This window comes from Henckelia pumila, chromosome 4 (assembly GCF_033568475.1).
Source record: "Henckelia pumila isolate YLH828 chromosome 4, ASM3356847v2, whole genome shotgun sequence".
Classification (NCBI taxonomy): domain Eukaryota; kingdom Viridiplantae; phylum Streptophyta; class Magnoliopsida; order Lamiales; family Gesneriaceae; genus Henckelia; species Henckelia pumila.
The window spans coordinates 133070178-133089850 of record NC_133123.1 but is presented as its reverse complement, the minus strand read 5'-3'; the positions used below and the strand labels follow the sequence as shown (position 1 = coordinate 133089850).

The 19673-nt window shown below is 37.3% G+C and overlaps 2 protein-coding genes across 4 annotated transcripts; one reads left to right on the top strand and one right to left on the bottom strand.

Moving 5' to 3' along the window:
* The first annotated feature begins 4764 nt into the window (after positions 1–4764).
* On the top strand, positions 4765–14236 carry LOC140862959 (uncharacterized). Of its 3 annotated transcripts, none has more exons than XM_073265996.1 (16): positions 4765–4877; positions 5562–6060; positions 6399–6639; positions 7128–7405; positions 7577–7735; positions 7922–8695; positions 8790–8881; positions 9641–9703; positions 9791–9879; positions 9966–10040; positions 10302–10949; positions 11495–11569; positions 11731–11801; positions 11904–11961; positions 12892–13105; positions 13310–14236. In XM_073265996.1, the coding sequence occupies exons 2-16, from the start codon at positions 5648–5650 to the stop codon at positions 13969–13971; spliced, it is 3912 nt and encodes a 1303-aa protein (XP_073122097.1). In that variant the 5' UTR covers positions 4765–4877; positions 5562–5647; the 3' UTR covers positions 13972–14236. The 3 variants fall into 3 exon arrangements, with proteins under 3 accessions (XP_073122097.1, XP_073122098.1, XP_073122096.1); XM_073265997.1 differs by having other exon boundaries at positions 4765–4928; positions 5706–6060; XM_073265995.1 differs by having other exon boundaries at positions 4765–4928.
* Positions 14237–14466: 230 nt separating this feature from the next.
* Positions 14467–17783, bottom strand: LOC140866291 (uncharacterized). The gene is made up of 5 exons (XM_073271253.1): positions 17405–17783; positions 16923–17055; positions 15711–15955; positions 15158–15329; positions 14467–14867 (listed from the first exon to the last, which is right to left on the bottom strand). The coding sequence occupies exons 1-5, from the start codon at positions 17524–17526 to the stop codon at positions 14616–14618; spliced, it is 924 nt and encodes a 307-aa protein (XP_073127354.1). The 5' UTR covers positions 17527–17783; the 3' UTR covers positions 14467–14615.
* Positions 17784–19673: the final 1890 nt, after the last annotated feature.

Sequence of the window (19673 nt, the reverse complement as noted above, 5' to 3'; positions counted from 1 at the left end):
CCGAGTCACAAGGAGTTGTGAGCCCACGGCTAGCTGTATCCCTGAACCATTGAGGGTCACACAGAGTAATGGATTTTTAATCCCCGTTGAGATAGTTAAATTTAAAGAGTTAAATTTAATGAACAAAGAAGTTGGACTTCTTATTTAAGAGTAGAGGAGTAAGATTTCCTAAAATGACATAGGGATGGACATTTTTGGAAACCACTGAATTCGGATTCAGAAAAATTTATCTTGACTTTAAAAGGTGCAGAAATGGTTTCTGTGCACATTGGTGAAACCAGTTTATCAATCGGAGTCACGATGAATTTTATATTAATTTCTGAACATGCGGGCTTTGCTTGTCGGGTTTGAACTTATGACTAATGGGCCCTAAGCTGTTAGTGGCCTACATTATAAATAAGTTATTGCAGTACAGAAATTAAACACAACAGGTCACAATTTTCGAAAACCTAAGTATTTTCTATCAATAGTGGCCGCCCCCCTCCCTCTCTACTCGAGAAAAATCCAGCCTGTGATTTTGAATTACAGTCTGGTTTAACGGATCAAATTCGTTAATCTCTTCGTAGAAACTTCTGATAGATTTTCTAGTGCAATCTATCAGAGGGATTAAATATCCGTTCGTGGACCTGATTGAAGAACAGTTCGTCCATCAGTTCCAGGGATATACAACAAGAGCAGAGCAATCTGTTGGTGTCCAAAATCTCGCTTCGAGATTGGAGGTAAAAATTTATAATTGTTATTTAATTTTTACACACACAATTTAATCGTAAGTTTTTGATACCCAATATGGAATCGTTCCATATAAAATTTTTAAACTTCCGCTGCACCGGGTATCAATCCTGATAGATCTGATCGCCGCGTTCTCCAACACTAGCTCGGATGGGTATTGCTCAAACCATGGCACCACGGGGATTTCGGGGTCATTGCCCAGGTCATATTCCTGAGCAGAGGTTGAAGCATGAGCAGGGTCCTGGCCTGAAGGCTCTCCTGCGGGAGTAAGAGCGAGGGAATCAAATCGATCCACCTCACGGAATACTTCGTCAAAGCTTCCAGAATGAGCTCGGGAAGAAGTAGCCATGAAAGGAATACTTACTTAGGAAGTTCGGAAACTTGGGAGAAAGGGAAGAAGGCGGAAAATCTTAGGAGAGGGGAATTCAAGAGAGAATTTACAGAAGTAAGAAGTGAAGAAAGTGAAAATGAAATTTTGACAGCAAGGGGCTATTTATAGAAAGATCGGGTTAAATCGAGCCGTTGAATTTGGACAGATGTACGGCTCAGATTCGTTGGAATTCAAAAAGTTACCGTTAATGATAGTCAGAATGACAGGAGGGCTCAGCAGGAACCTCAGGTCGGCATTCTCTTAGGGTCATCTCATAATCAAAAACGAATTTCGAGTCTTTGACCTCAATTCGACTTTTATGGGAGGGACTTATGATACTCAGAGGAGGAAACCACCTCAGCTCATGGATGACCCTAATATAAAAGGAACATCCCTAATCAACCAGAACTGGTTCAGGAGCTCATCTCGTGAGCTCAGCCAAGCTCCTCCACCATTACCTCCAGCTCGGGTCGGGAGCTCAACTCGGGAGCTCAGCCAAGCTCCTCCACCATCACCTTCAGCTCGGGTCGGGAGCTTAGCTCGGGTCGGGAGCTCAGCCAAGCTCCTCCACCATCACCTCCAGCTCGGCTTGGGAGCTCAGCTCGGGAGCTCGGGAGCTCAGCCAAGCTCCTCCACCATCACCTCTAGCTCGGGTCGGGAGCTCAGCTTGGGAGCTCAGCCAAGCTCCTCCACCATCACTTTCAGCTCGGGTCGGGAGCTCTGGAGTTCATCTCAGCCCCGATGTCAGTAGGGAGTTAGCTTAGTAGAGGGGTTGGACAACCTTGATGAGCTAGCTAAGATGTTAGGATCAGTGTTCAGGTTGAGTTCAGGGGTTCAGCAATAACTCACTCATCCCTTTTCCATATGACCCCAGGGAGAGCAGCAGTATAGCGTCCTCATGATGACAGTTCAGCTCAGATTAAGTGTATTGTTATTTCCTTTGTCAGACAAGATTCGGGCGAGATTTCAGCCTAAATATTCGGGATTGTGATCCCGGGATTCGCGGATTCTTGATAAGGAAGGTAGGCGCTAAATCCGGAGCTCTCTCCTATAAATACCAGGTTCACTTTCATTATTTGGATCCTAATTTTTCACTCGTGTGCACACACCACTCTCTATATTTTGCTATCCTAGCATCTGACTTGAGCGTCGGAGGGGATACGCCGGAACACCTTCCGGCCCCCTCTTAACACTCTGGATTAGTGGTTTCAGGTCAGCAGCAGTTCGTATTTTGTTGGAGGAGTTTCATCAGCTAATCCAAGGAGATCACGTTATTGAGGTAGATCATGCCCCGTTAATTATTATATTTTTTTTAATGTTTTTTTGGTAAATTCACATCATGTGTCAAATGACTTTTGGTTTGCTTGATATCAAAATTCTTAGATATATTAAGTTATCATCATCGGTTATAGCAAACTCTTCAAATGATAGTAAATCGTTTTATGTATCTCTCTTGTATTTATGTTTTGAATTCAAACCAACAAAACCAATGAATAACACTCACAAATTTATCAATAACACACATACTCTTATTGTTCTCAAGTGATCACTAGCTGTTAACTCGAGAACTTCAACGCACAATTGCTCTATAATCCTATTAAAGAAATATAACCATTCAACACTGGCATAATGCAAACGAGTAAGCAAGAGGAAGTAAATCAAAATAAAGAACACCAATCAATTTACGTGGTCCGGCCAATCTTTTCAGGCCTACATTCATGGGAAACAGCTCAACCAATCTGTTATTGACTTCCAAGGTGAAGATATCCACGATACACTACAATCAATCAATCCAAAATATCAATCCAAGAAATACACAATCGAGCCTTTGATGACCCTCAACTTCTATTCTTGATTCTATTTTTATTTCTGCTTCTTTTGCTTGTATAGATTTTGATCTCTATTCTAATTGTATATGTCTTTCACTTGGTATTTATCTTTTTCACATTAGCTGCTGGACAATTGAATCTTGGAGCCTATAGCCTAAGCCATAGTCTTCATTCCCATACACCCGCATTTCCGGTTAGCTTGTTAATTGTTAGCCTTCCAACTAATTCTTAAGACTACCAAATGGTTCAGCCCAAGGCAGCAAGCCCAATGAGAGCTTTAGATCATGGTTAGGCCTAGTAGCTACTAAATTAGAGCATTCCTTGGTTGCAGTACAAATGAGGAGAGACACATGTTTAACAATATGTGTAAAATATTATCAATTTTTTTGTTTGTTGTCGATTATTTTTAGTTCATCTAGCACGAATCATGACAAACCCATAAAAAAATGAAAGCACATCACATGTATAAGAAAACTACCGCTCACTTGACACTAAAATTCTAGATTTGTAACAATATATCGAGTTCGATTCTCAATTATAACCAACTCCTCGAAATGGAAAAAAATGACTCGTATATATATATATATATATATATATATATATATATATATAAATCTTCCACATGCATGTGTAACTATTGTCAAACTATTTTTACTATTTGGTACGAAGGATAAAATTATAACATAACACAAAACTTTATGTAATTAACTACACTTCAAAATCATCTAATGTTTAATGTTTTTTTTTATCAATCATGTTACATGCCGGTTGATAATCTGATCCTACGTGTCAAACATGGTGTCTTTTATTTTTAGTTCATCTAGCGCCATTTGCCAAATTATGACCGAATTCTTAAAAAATAAATCACATTACACGTGTCACAAGACTTACAATTCATTTTGACATAAATATTCTAAGTTTAAAACGACATATACGTTCGATTATCAATCCTAACAAACTAAAAAAAATCATCTAACATATCCCCTTGATGTGCATACTTAAATTATTGTCAAATTCTTTGCTTGTTGTTGATAACTCATAATTTATCCAATGTCACACGCCATATTATGATAAAATAACCCCCCACCCCCAAAACAAAAAATCATATAACTTGTCTCATAAGACTCACAACATGCTTAATATAAAATTATAAATTTTAAACGATATATACGTTCGATTATCAATTATAACAAACTTTTCAACCAGAAAAGAATCTATAGATATATTTTCTTTCTTTTTTTTTTTTTGAAAATGACTTGCATAAATAACACATTAAGAAACAACAGTTTTCAGAAAGTAAAGAATCGAAAGTTCAAAAACTTCATTAAAGCCCAAATTCAATCTCCTAGCAGCAAGAAGATAAGCTGCGTGATTTGTTGTATGCCGACAAGATTGAATAAACAACCCGTTATGCAATGACGAATGCAGGTTAATTGCTAGATGTACATATCTACTAAGAGCATGAGTAAACTATTGTCAAATTATTTGTTCGTTATATAGTCTAACACCACATTGCAAAACTACGACAAAACCCCTTAATTCGTGGCCTCTAATGTGTTTCCCGGTAAGTTAGATCCTATCTATACATGCACTGCTTTGGGGTAGATCTAACGGTGAATATTTATTAATAAATGTGAGATCCATTATTTTTAGTGGACCCCACGTGTATTGATAAACGAGAACCCTTAGATCTATCATAAAAGTAATGCCTGTATAAATAAGTTGAAATGAACTGTGTTTCCCCTATTTCAACTTGTTTCTGAAATTATAACATAACCCTAATATTTAGCCATATATAACAACTTACTACAAAGACTCGTCAGAACATAAAAAAATATCAAAGGAGAAGAGAAAATAATAAGACTACAGTACGCGCTTTTGCAGTCTCTCTCTAGATTTTACCATCTTCCTGTCTCTCTCTTCGATCCCACCTCGATCGACGAATGCAGGTTAATTGCTCGACAATTCTCGTAGTCGGCGTGATAGAATTGTGCTATGAGGTGCGTAATAAGTTCAATTTTTGGAGGGAAGGGGGATTTATGGATAAACCCTAGTTTTTTTTTGCTTTGCTTGATATAGGGTTTTTTGAGTTTTTGAATGAACCGTGGAAGTGTCTGACCGGTATGATTTGGGTTATTTGTACCTTTAATATGAGTTTTATCTGTTTAATTTGAATGAATTGTCCTTTTTTTTAATGATTGATTTTGCTTGGAAATGTGTACTCAATGCTTTAATTTATCAGGTGGTTATTATTAATTTATGCTTTTTATTTGATCTTTGCTCGTGCTTGTGATTAACCAAGTGTTTTTGTTCTCTTATGAGGAGTCTGCTCAGTTCGTTGTGTGAATTGGTAGATATTCCTAATGAATGATGGTTGTCATATTTCTTACGTGTTGCAAAGGCGTGAAGCCTGGAGAAAATTCAGATGATAAGAGGATTATTGCACCATATACGGGAAATATGATTGTTAGTTTGTTGAAGAAAAGTTATCCACTCCGTTGATCTGTACTAATTACTATTGCTAATTTCTGGAAAAAAAAATTACTAGTCTTTAAATTTGAAGTGACAGATGGGTTACAATTTATGTCTGATTTGGCTGCTTTGATTTCTGCTTATATGGCTTGTTTTGCTAGGTCTTGTGAGTTTGTGGCTGCTCGAACAGCACAAAAATATTGTTGAAGAGAAAGGATTCTATTGATGTGGAATATAACATTATAATATGGCCGGACATGCTAGATATGAATTGACATCGGCAAGCCCTGACTCCAGTTTTTCAGGGAACTACCAAAATGGTCAGAGAAGTTACTCGGGTCCCACTCTGGATAGGCCTTCAAGCTTCAGGGAAAATGCAGAGAGTAGGATGTTTGGTTTTGGGAAGGCAACTCCTAGAGGGAGTGCTACCTCATCAGACATGCCTACACTATCTCAATGCCTGATGTTGGATCCAGTTGTCGTTGGAGAAAAAAAAAATGCACATTCTGTTGAGCTAAGGAGAGTTCTTGGTTTTTCTGTTGGGAGCAGTTCCGAAGACAATTCTTTTGGTGCTGCTTATCCGAAGAATTTATCTCCATTGGCCGTGGAGGAATTAAAACGACTGAGAACAAGTGTTGCAGATTCTTGTGTTAAAGCCAGGTTATTGTTAACATAATATTTATTATCTCTAGAGTGAATTAATACATGGATTTTTGGGTCAGTGTTGTCGAATTTTCAGCCCTGTCCATGTCTTTTTTGTTTTCATATGGATGAAAATGCCGCCAAATGGTCATATCTCTGTTTAAAACACATGTATTTATATATTCTGTGTCACTGTCCTGGAATTCAGTATTTGTACATTTTTTGTAAGAACATTAAATAACATTTGCAGCAAGGGGTATGCTTGAAATGCATTAAATTCTATGCAATCCACACAGTTGCTTTTGTAATTATTTCTGTTATTTTTAAACTGAAATATTCCCTTTTGTTTTGGGTAGTGGTAGAGCAAAGAGGTTGGATGAACATCTGAATAAATTACACAAATATTATGATGCTATGACCTCTAAGAAGCAGCAGCGACTTGAACTGATGACAAATGAACGATCAAGTGGTTCAAATTTGAAGATTGGATCCCAGATGCATCGAAATTCGCCAGAACTCGGGAATCAGAAATTAGATGATCGACCTAAGAACGTTGTTCTTAACAAGCGCATGCGCTCATCCGTTACAGAAACCCGGGTATGTAATAAAAATGGATGCTAGTTTTTCCAGGATTTTGATGATATGCTTTTTTCAACGTAACATTTTATCTTGACAACTCGAAGACAATACCTATTTGTCACAGAACATATTTATCAGGTTTAAAAACAACTTTTTTTTGTGGGAAGAGTATGTCACTATTTTAAATTGTTTAACATCTCATCTCATAGATTTATGCCTTTCTTCCTCTTGAGATGTACAAAATTCTAACATTAGCAATAAAAATGTTGTTTCAGTGTTTGCTTGAAACGGTGGCAGACATTTCTATGTGGGAAAACAGCCGAGAAATGCTAAAAATAAAGAAAAAAAATCAGTGCAGAAACTAGTATCATGCTTTCTTATGACATCATTCTACCTCATAAATGTTTTTCTTATTTTTCAGCTGTTATGAATTACGTTACTGTGGACATAACCTTTTTCTATTTTCTTTAGTTGTCAAAATAATGTAAGAATTTTCCCATTTTCAGGCTGAATCCCGAAATAATGGAGTACCACGATCATCTTTGGTGGCAAAAGAAAGAGAGATTGTTAAATATAATAATGCAGATCCTGATATGGCTGAAGAAAAAATAAGGAGATTGCCTGCTAGTGGAGAAGGCTGGGACAAAAGAATGAAAAGGAAACGTTCAGTTGGTGCTGTATTCTCAAGATCCATTGACAGTGATGGGGAAGTGAAGCGACCTATGCATCATAAGCTTACAAGTGACTCTAGTCTGCAGGCCCCTGATTCTAATATTGGTTTCAGGTCAGTAATTGTTGTGTGCTTCTTCTGCTTGTTATTGGGCCAGCCCTTCTTTTCTCTCGAGAAATGAATATTTGTAATTGTGACTTGAGGCATGAGTGCTTTAAAGAATTCCTTTTGTATCTATTATTTAGTTTTAGTGTCTCAAGTTTTATCCCGGTGACTTGCTTCCAGATCTGGGGCGTCTAGTGGCAGTAAGAAAGTGGATTCTACATCTCCTGCTGGCTCAAATGCACGGGCGACGATTAAAAATGATCAAGAAAAATCTGCACTCTCAAAGGATTTTTCTATTGGACAAAATAAGGAGCGAGCCTTTGGGAAAGGAAACTTAAAGTATGCGTGTTTCATCTTTTTCCCTATTAGTTCTGGAAATTATTTGACGTACCTGTTTATATAGCTGGTTTGTCTCTAGGAAATCCCCAAGTTTTCTATCACTTGATTTGTGGATGGTTTTGGTGTTGTTTCTTTTCCTTGAACTGGATGTTTAACATTGGTGCATCTTCTGAATCATTCTATTAGGCTGAATAATCGTGAGGACAACAACACTAATTGTCCTAGTCCAATAGTTAAAGGAAAGGCTGCTAGGGCGCCGCGAAGTGGCTCCACGATTTCAACTAACGCTGCTTCTAACATACCTCGTTTGCCTGGAACTTTGGAGAGTTGGGAACAACCCCAGGGTGTTAGCAAGGCCCCTTCGATTGTTGGGGTTAACAATCGCAAGCGTGCTATGCCTGCAGGATCGTCTTCTCCACCTATTACTCAATGGGGTGGTCAGAGATCAAATAAGATTTCTCGTACTAGGAGGACAAATCTTATGCCCGTGAACCATGATGAAGTGCAGATACCATTCGAAGCATGTTCTCCTTCAAGTTTTGGACCTCGTTTAAGCATTGCAGCGACCAATGCTTCTCTTCTTTCCAAGAGTGCACCGAATGGAAACCAAAATTTTAAATCGAAACCTGAAAGTGTTCCGTCTCCTTCCAGATTGTCCGACAGTGAAGAATCTGGTGCTGTTGAAAACAGAAACAAAGAGAGAGTTGTTGGGAATGGAGGCATGGAGGAAAAGGCTGCGAATGCTGGTATGAATGTGATGCCTTCTGTAATTCCGGTGGAAAAAAACAAAAACATTGTCAAAAAAGAAAGTGGTGATGGTGTGCGGAGGCAAGAGCGTAGTGGAAGGGTCTCACCTTTTTCTAGGGAAAGCGTTTCACCCCTGCGGGAGAAGGTGGATAATGTGATGCCAGTAGTCAAGCCTCTGCGTAATGTGAGGTCTGGTTCCGACAAGAATGGAAGGTACGAAATGATTTTTATAGCACTGAAAATGACTTACATGTATAAATTTTCATGTTTTTTTTTTCTCACGATGAATATTTATGTACTTTCACAGCAAGTCAGGCCGTCGTTTGAAGAAGCTCGCAGATCGCAGAGGTTTCCCTCGTATTGGCCATTTAGCAAATGGGGGTTCACCTGATTGTAGTGGTATACCTTAAAAGAATTTTCTTTAATCTTGATTCAATTTAAGCAAATTTATTTTTGCAACCTTCATATTATCATTTCCAATCCAAGTTTTGATGGGAATAAATCCGTATACCGGCCTCGTTGACCCTTTCTTTTTTTATTTTATTTTATTTTATTTTATTTATTTGGTTTTCTCCCTCCGTGGCCTTGTAAGAGATATGCTGCTTGCTTATGTAAGCTCTACAAGTCTAGGGGTGGACACGGGTGGGGTTATTCGGTTTCGGGTAGTTTGGGTTTATATTTTATAACCGATCCCGAACCGGAATTAAGGGTCCGGGTATTACCCGATATTAAAGCACTACCCGATTTTAAAAATATTATTTAATTATATTTATAGTTTTTTGTTAAAAAAAAATATACTTGAACTAAAAAGAAAACACTTAAATGTTAGCATTTAGCATGATTGACTAAAATATATAACTAAAATAACAAAAATTTATTTTAATTAAATTTATAATATTATTTATCAATTGAAATAAAAAAAATCAAAGCCTCTAATAGCCTTGGTTTTTGGAGATATGTGATTGTTTGCAATTCTCTGCGTGGTTTTATCATTGTGGAGTCTCTAGAACAGGATTAGTCGGGAGGTACTTTAGTTTTTTGGCGACTGAGGTATGAAGTTTCACATCACTTGCATGCTTTAGCTGACAAAAGAGGGGAAACAATTCAATCTGTTGATTGAAATTCTGAATTCCTAGTAATTAATGCATGACTTTTCAGGGGAATCTGAGGACGACCACGAGGAGCTTTTAGAAGCTGCAAATTTGGCTTACCATTCTAGCCGTATGTGCTTTTTTTTTGGTTACATATTGACATTCATTTTTCATGTATACTAGAAGTGATTTACCGTCAACTTTTTCTTGAATGCAGTGAATGCGTGTTCGAGTGATTTCTGGAAGACTGTTGAGCCGTTGTTTGCTTCTATGAGTGAAGAGGAAAAATCCTACTTAATTCGGCAGGTTGTTACTTTACTAGTTTCATACATTGTTCTGTTTTTGGTCTTTGTTGATTCTGAAAATTTTTCTATTTTGTTTTGAACCATCAGGTGAAACTGGCTGAAGAGTCATGTGGATGTTTGTCTCAAAATTGTTGTCATGGCAGTAATCTTCAGGGGAGATTGGTTTGTAGTTGCAATCTCTTATCTTATTTTACTTGCGCTTCCTTATTCATGAATTTCTTCGGTGTGGAAATGATTCAGTGCATCCTCTTCCAATGGAGATAAACATTTGTGCACTTGTTTGAGCACCTTTTTTTGGCACTAGCGTCCCTTTGTCTTTCTAATATATTATGCTAGATCCTTGGAGAGAAAAGTTAGTTCGAGTCTATGTAATTGTATGAATCTGTTTCATAGTGTTTAAAAAGCATACCACTCTTGTATCAGGATCGCCTTGGGCAAGATGAGATGTATGCATCTGATGTTTTCTCTTGTGAAAGAAGTATACACATGAAGAATGATATTGGGTCGAAGGACTCATTGGATAAGGCAGAATTTGTACAACAATTTCAGAATTCTTCTCTATTTCAGTGCCCCAGTGCTCAGAAAGATTATGAGATTTCTACTCCGTTGTTCCAAAGGGTGCTATCTGCTTTAATTGTGGAAGTTGACATTGAAGAATCTGAAGAAACTGGATTTGGAAGACCAAGGAGTTCAGTTAATGATACATGTCTCTTCATTGGCAATGGAAGTAAACATGTAGATATGCTCGAATTCTGTGAGCCAATACTTGGTTCTCAAACTCTGAAAAACGGGAATCCACATACTGTTTTTCCCTGTAACGGAAATACAGATTTCAATAGTCGCCCTAGTGGTAGAGATCATCTTTGTAATGGTGAGCTGTTTCAGAAGGATGGCGAATATTTGCATTCAGAGATTGAAGTGTCGGTTAGATTTACAAGGGGTGATTATATTCCACCAAAATATCCTGCAAATAATTGTAATGTTTCTCCCATTGATTGTGCATACGAGCAGATGTCCATGGATGAAAAGATTGTACTAGAATTGCAGAGCATCGGACTTCTGGAATCCATCGTAAGTCTACTATTATGGGGGAATTTGGTGATTGATGCTTTCATCTTTAAGTGAAAATTTCTGTGATAAGTTTTCATTACCCTCCACCTACTTCTGTTAAATTTCATTGATTTCTCTGTATGAATTGCACAATTTGAAAGATATACTGAAACTTGGAATTATATAATATATTTTGTTACGCTTTGAACTAGAATTTTTTCTAATACCAGTAAAGAGCACATGCTTTGTCATCCGCATGTAAGATCACTTGTTTAATAGCCAATTATCCATATAATTGAATTAAAGATGATATTCATATTGATATGTTAGTGGTAATAAACATTATTATCTTCTCTGGCATTAATGATATGATAATTAATTGTAATAATACAATTTTATTCCCCATATTGCCCTTGATTTTTTCCTGCAATTTCCAAAAATACCCATCTCATTTCACACACCAATGAACAGATTGTGGGCATTAACAATGCAAAAACTTTACCTCTACATTCATATTTTATGATAGAAATAAATATATGCATTTCTAAATTGTTTCTGTATCGCAGCCTGACTTAGATGATAAAGAAGACGAGCCAATTAACCAGGATATTGTTCAATTAGAGAGGGGGCTTCTTGAAAAGGTAATCTTGCATCAGACCATTTTGATAAGTTCCCTTTTTATTGATTATGCTCAAGTTATTGCTTCCTCGGTTTTCTTTGTCGTATGGATCATTATGTTATTACATTCATTTTCTATTAGTTACTGAGTAAACATTTTTGCAATTTGTGCTCCTTTCTTCAGAACGGAAAGAAGAAGATTTCCTTGGATAAAATATGCAAGGCTGTTCGAGAAGCCAAGAATGATGGAAGATGGTAAAGTACTATGTATTGAACTTCATGAGCATTAGGGGTCACTAACGAGATAAAATAATGTTTGAATCATGTAATAAGATATAATTTTTGGTGGTTATGCAGTGAACCTGAGCAGGTTGCAATGGACAGACTTATTGAGTTGTCATACAAGAAACTTTTGGTGAGTGTTAATTACTTTGAGCCTGTCCCTCGACTAGCCTCAAAGGCCTTCAAACTGTATTGACACGTACATTTTTCATTAAACTGCAATTTGTACGAGACTTTTTTTTAGTCATTTGACTCTTTATATATATATAGAAATTTTCAACTGCCCAACCAATGATGCCCAACTCATCCCGACAACTAAAACCCGGTAGAGGGTTTTAGTGATACGAATTTTTTTTTAAAAAAACAACTAAAACCCGGTAGCTGGTTTTAGTGGTCGGGGACGAGTTGGGCAGTAATGGTTGGGCAGCTGAAAATTACTCATATATATATATATACACCTTGTCTCACATGAGTAAAATTGAAGATTTAAAATGAGTTATATTATATACAGTTGATTTCTATAGCAATTTGGGTTAACCATTTCTGTAAAGCGAGGATGGAATGATGGATACGAAGCAGTTGCTATAGGGTCCATTGTGCTGTCCAGGCGCGGGCCTGGGCCTGGCGTGTGATAGATGACATAGCACTTGCGATTTTCCTTTGTTTCATTATAACTATAAAAGACTAAATGTACACTTTCTGGTTATTTTAGGAGAACCAATTTACCCAAATGTTGGTTCTCCATGTAAATAGCGAACTGCTGATTAGCAATCATATGACTGTTATAGGTAAAATTTTTACAACTATGTTCTGAGAAAATGCTTTGCCTTGTTTCATCGCATTCAATAATCAATACTAGCATTTTCATGCCATCATTGCATCTATGGGCAGTTTTGACTTTCACTCTGTTATGCAAACTGGAAAAACTCAAAAGTTTTTCATTTTGCTGTTTCAAATTGCCAGAGAATTCTCGAATACACTTTCTGCAGTAGTTCTTATGTAGTGAATTTTTTCATAGCTTTTTTCATAGAAAAGTGGAATATGACTTTGGAATGATTGGCAGGCTACCAAAGGAAGCTTTGCTTCTAAACATGGGATTGCTAAAGTATCGAAACAATTTGCTTTGGCTTTTGTCAAGAGGTCCCTCGCAAGATGTCGGATGTTTGAAGATTCAGGGGCTAGCTGTTTTTCTGAGCCTCCACTACGAGAAATCATTCATGCTACTCCACCTCGGTCCTTCGAAACAGAGCCGCTTTCTAACCTGGGAGTTGCTAAGGGTAAGTAAGCAGTTAAATCGTGCACAACTTAGCATTTGACATTTTCTAGTTTCTTAAAATAGCATTTGACAACTTGGTTATACCGATTTGCATTCCTTCTGCCATGCTCATATTTTTCCGAATTTTGTTTAACATGTCTAGAAAATGTTCTTTTAACATCGTTCGACACTATTTTAACAGACTATTCTTTTGATGGCTATGCAGATGGTGTTTCATCGGATGCTTTTGCAACTTTGACTCATCAATCTGATCATGCATTTGCTAAAAAAGGGCCCATATCAAACAGAGGGAAGAAAAAAGAAGTATTGCTTGATGATGTTGGGGGGGCTGCCATTAGAGCCACACCTGCTCTTGGCAGTTTGGGCGGTACGAAGGGCAAGAGAAGTGAAAGGGACAGAGATAGAGACACTTCAACCAGAAACACCGTCACCAAAGCTGGGAGGTCATCTTTGGCCAGCTCTAAAGGTGACCGGAAAACAAAATCGAAGCCCAAGCAGAAAACTGCTCAACTTTGTACATCAGGAAATGGGTTTGTCAATAAACTCACAGACACCACAAATCCAATCTGTACCTCGGCCAGCGTTTCTGGTGACTCAGCCAATGATGTTGGCAACAGGAAACGAGACATTAGATTTAAATCGACAGGTAACGTCCCCCCAAATTCATCAAAAGAAACAAAAGAATCAGTGGACGCCACAAACTTGCCATTAAATTATATCAACGGTATAGAGGATCTAGGCATAGATGCCGAGGTTGGTGTGCCACAGGATTTCAATTCTTGGTTCAATTTAGATGAGGAAACAGGCCAAGAACATGATTTTATTGGCCTTCCAACTCCTATGGATGAGCTTGCAGATATATTTTGATTGTAGCATTGCCTTGTACAGCTTGCGTATATACTTGACTGGCTAGCGGTGCCTTTTTCTTTGTCCTTTTTTCGCTCGAGCCGTGGAGGGAGGGTAGGGTAGGGTAGGGTATGGTTGCAGTTTTTAAGATATGTCCTGGCCAAAATGGGCTGTTGTAAGTATGCAATTCTTTTTCTGTACCCTGCTAGAATGTTAGAATATCCTAGTTTTCCCTGTATTCCAGACAATTTTCTTTGGGAATAAACATTATAACTGTTCAATGGCATCTCATTTTTGTACCTGATCGTTTCTGATCACCGTATTTTGCTTGGTGCAAGTACCAACTAAATGCACCACATTGTGGGGGCAAGGAGATGATATCGAGCTCATCTTTATGTTGCCAATTTTTTTGTTTAAAGGGTGTTAACAAATGGCTGCAATGTAAAGTATACGAGTTGAAAAATCCTTAATTAACGCCAAAATTTCGTTCACCTTTTTCCAACTCTGTTACTTTTATATTCAAGGTTAATTTCAGTTGTTTTAACTCTCCAATTCCCAAGCCTTTTTATTATCTAGCATTATATATGATTTTTGGACAGTCCATGTTGCAGACTTTTACCTTCATAGACTGAGCTATACAATAGATATGGCAGCCAAAATCAAACTTATAACTCCGAAAACATGGCATTCTCATCATCGTCACCATTTTGGGATCCAAGATGGTTTCTGGATAAATCAAGAGATAACCCTTCCGGCTTACGCTGAACTGGTACAAGATCCTCGACAGTCAGAAACATGAAACTCGAATTTGGAAGATGTAATCCCATGCTGTACATGTCCTTGTCAAATTCTGTCTGTTTTAGCGTGCTCTTGTAACTAGAGGTGGCTGTTCTTGGATGGCCTCTGGCGATGGACAACTACAGCAAGAAATTTAAAACCCTTGATCAAGAGCCAATCAACATGGTTTAACAATAAAACAAGCACTGCTCAGGATAGACCAACTAGTGTAACATCCGAAAAATCTACAAACTACTTACATCATGTAGCCTGAGATTTGTTACCTCAAGCAAATAAATTATTGTAGAACAAATGAAAGAAAGAACTCGGGGAAAACTTATATCTTTTCAGCAAAAAAGGACTGCTACATATTAATTTGTCTAGGAAATAATTTTGAAAATATAAGCAACGGGAAACTCTGAAAACTAACCGAATGGTGTTGGTCCAGTTCTAGCAGCCAGAATTTCCAATCCTTCAACTCATTTCCCGCGACTTTGGCGGATATGTTTTTCCACCCGTTGTGGTGGAATTCAACATCGTCCAACTTGTAACCTACACCAGTACCTAAGGCCTTGACATAAGCTTCTTTCAGACACCAATATCTGCAAGATTGAGAGTGAAAAAGTTTTCATTTTATGAGTGTAATCAATCCCTTTGATTACTGAAAAAACACTCACGAGAGCAATAATTTCACCCGCTGTCATGTCTAATTACTTATGCGCCACAATAATTGATGCATAGCAATTAGCATTGGTATCGCTGATGATTTGAATGCTCTAATTTTCCGTAAGTACTCTTTTTATAAAAAAAATGAAAAAATTTATGATTTTTAAATTTTAATGAGTTTTTTAGATTTTGTTTTTCATAAATTACAATTTTCGTTGAAAACAATGAAAGAAAGAGGGGTATTTTGGGATTCTAAAATTACATCAAGACACTAATATACTTGTTATACAAGGATATTGATACTGAAATTAGCTTACCGGTAAAATATTTTCAGCTTCTCCTCCGAAGAGCTAGCACTGATGACATGATACCATTCTAAACTAGAGAAGTATGAAGAGAAGTTTTGAATGAACTCCTGAGCTGTTTCATTTACAGGAATGGAATGAGAAACGATATCTAAACCCACCAGACATATAGGTTCTGATGCTATTGCAACGTAGTCGCCATGATGGGATGCATTAAAATTAAAATTTGGAAATCCAATCTCCGGGTTTGCACAAACCTAGCAAAAGTAAATACGGAAACTTTATGCACACACTCATGTAAATATTTTAATATATTCATGTATTGTGCGGTGGTGAGTATGCATGCTATCTTGCTGTTTACAAATGCAACAAAAATAAAATGATGAAAACCTTGCAAACCAGTTCCTATTCATTCATGGTGGAGAGATTCCCTTTTCAACAAATTACATTGAGAAGTTTTAATAAGCTCTTGTCTAGAATGATAATGAAAAGGAAAAAAATTACTATGCCAGGGTATCCGGCTCAAAACATCATGCCGAGTCACCTTGTGAAGGGTAAATGGATCCTATGATGATTCATTCAGCCTTTGAGTATTTCATAAATATCCCACAATCCTAGGAAAGCATCTCAAAGACCTTGACATTTTCTTTGAGATCAAGCTGGCATTCATTGTACTCTTCTTTTTTTTTCCATATCAACTTAAGATAGAGAATAAAAGGCCCAGCTTGTAATAGATAAAATTAGTTGTATCCCCATTCCCCGGCCTAGTAACTCTGACATTTGCACTCGCTATGATAGAAACTTTTCTTGACCATGCCTCAAATTGCTCTCTAAATCAAATCATAATTCATAAGTGATGAGACAAATCATAGAGCTACAAGCCTACAACACAAGCAGACTCGAACAAAGATATATTCGTTCTCAGAACCATTATTGCATTGTAGATCAATATATTAATGGAAGAAACAACAGATGTATACCAAGACCCAAGCTATTCACTCCTACCTGATTGCCCATCGAATAGAAGTTTTTGCATTTCTTTCATTTAGTTTGAACCACCCAACCGAAATGAGAAAGAAAAGAGAACAGGAGCTAACTTCACAACATTAGCTCAATGTATAGTTTTATCCTTAAACATCAATAGTTTTATCCCAATCCTGAACAAAAACTTGAAGCTTAGCACAAGCCAGAAGTAACAATACTTTGATCAAGGTGTTAATATACCAAATAAGGTTTTCCCTCCGCCGTGCGCCTAATGATGATTTCATCAAATGGGATCCCTAGTATTTGATGCACAAGTGAATACTGCAACAACCGGCTTACTAGAGCACGTTTTCGATCCTCCAATTTCACAAACCTGATAAATCAAAGAATCGAGCTCACCAACATATCCATTGCCACTTTCTTAACATGAAGTAATCAATGGTTCAGACAGTTCATACTCCACTGCAAGATTTTCTTTTCGACTCTATGAGTTAAGAACAGGATTTTTCTTTTTGAAAAAAATGGACAAAAATTCAACAAATAGGATCATGGCCGATTTATGATTCTAGCTCATGGATACTGGATGTATTTTCAGAACAAGCACGTCAAATTCGAAATTCTGTGTCCAAGGAGCCGCATACAGTAAGCTCTTCAAATAAAGCAAACTAGTTGAATACAATGAGAAAATGGAAAAATTGAGGCACACACGACATAAAGATTACCTATTGATGGAGGAGTGCTCAAGCTGAGGAAGAAGGGAAATGAAAAAAGACAAGTGATTGACAGAAGGATTCCACTTGGATATGTCAACAGCCCATCTCTGAACCCCCTTTGCCACCTCCATTTTCTTGAATTTTATATCTGCAAAAAAGGAACTAACTGTTTGTGGGCACCTGATTTCAACAGTTTATTACGTTCTTGTTTTTGCCGGCAGAAGCTTTCAGTTTATATGGCGTTGGAACTTGGAACTTTTAACCACAATGGATCCTCTGTTTTTTGGTCACGTAGATTTATAAATTCAGAGAAGAAAAGGTATTTCGTGTGTAGTTGAGGGGGCAAAGTGTAATTTACAATCATCTTTGGGCAGATTTTTGGAAAAATTCGCCGACCCCGATGATGTGACACGTCACACGTCGAAACGAACACAAAAAGTCTCCACCTTTGTTAGCGGGCTGGTTAAAAACATATGATTACTTTGGGGGAAATTTAGGGAGAAGAGATTCATTTCTAACTTATTTAAAAAAAAGGATTCATGTTTAAAATTACTTATATATCCTTCTATGTTATTATTATAATTCTAAATCAATAATAAATCTCTTCTTAAACGGGCGACGTGATTATCTCTCCTCTCTTTCTTCTTCATCTCTTTCTTTTTCATTCAAATTATTTTCTATTTCTCAATCTCTTTCTTTATCAAACAAAATCTTCCATTAAACTCAAAAATTCTACGCACTCTTCATCTTCTCAAAGCGAGACAAATCTTGGCAACAAAGCGAGACAAATGGCTGACAACACAGTGGTAACGTTTCTTCCTAAATGTAATTTTCAAAACTCATCGTCTGTGGATTTAATCAAACGTGAACCTTTGGTCGACCCAAGCGTGGATCTCGATAAAACGCCCCATGCCTGGGTCGAACCAAGCTAAGGGTCAACCAAAGCTTGGGTCGACCCAGAGCTTTGGGTAAACCCAGAGCTCTGGGTCGAACCAAATCCCTTGTGCTTGGCAGACCCAAGCTTGTGCTTGGCAGACCCAAGCTTGGGGTCTGCCAAGCAATGCGGGTCTGCCAAGCACAAGTGCTTTGCTTGGCAGACCCAAAGCGTCGTGCTTGGGTCTGCCAAGCACAAGTTTGGGTCTGGCCAAAGTGGTCAGACCCAAGCTTGGGTCTGCCAAGTGTTTGGCAGACCGTGTGCTTTTCTTGGCAGACCCAAGCTTGGGTCTGACCCAAGTGCTTATTGCTCTCTAGGTCTACTCATCTAATATTTGTTTTTTTAATTATTCTAAAGCATATATTTTTGAATTTTGCAGGTGCATTTGCCAACAAAATTAGGTAAGGATGTAATTTTTCGTGTCAAATTGACTATGGAGTCGAGGTATAAAGAGACGTCGGAGAAGATTCATAACTATCTAAACAACAATGAGAGAGCAACGTTTTTTGAGCACTCTCCATTTGGTAATCTCGTTAAGTATTATCGAGATTTTAATGTTTCCGGTCAAATTATTTGGTATCTAATGAGTAGGCAGATATTTGATAATAACAGTGATGATTTTTGGATGGTTGTGCGCAAGAGGCCGGTAAAATTTTCTATGTTAGAGTATTGTTTAATAACCGGTCTCGATTGCGGTATAGAGCCGATAGATTTACCAGAGGAAGATGTCTTTGCATCCAGACATTTTGTTGGTAAGTCTCAGATTTTTCTCAGTGATTTGGAGGCAAAGATCAAAGCCGTAGGGCAGAATGAGACCGAGGGAATGGATGTGGAAAAGTTGAACATAGAAATTTTTTGGTAGACCATGAAATTTTTTTGGTAGACCATAGAAATTTTTTGGTAGACCATGAAAAGTTTTTGGTAGACCATGGAAATTATTTGGTAGAACACGGTAGACCATAGAAATTTTTTGGTAGACCATGAAAATTTTTTGGTAGACCACGGTAGACCATAGAAATTTTTTGGTAGACCATGAAAAGTTTTTGTTAGACCGTGAAAATTTTTTGGTAGACCACGGAGATTATGTTATGTTATTATACATATTTTAATATATGAATTCATAACATATCACGATTATGTTATATAATCATATATATTTTGATATAGGATATGAATCCATTAATTTCACGATTATGTTAAATAATTATACATATTTTGATATAGAAATTAACTAATTTAATGATTATGTTATGTTATTATACATATTTTAATATATGAATCAATTAATTTCACGATTATGTTAGATAATTATACATATTTTGAAATAGAAATCAACTGATTTAA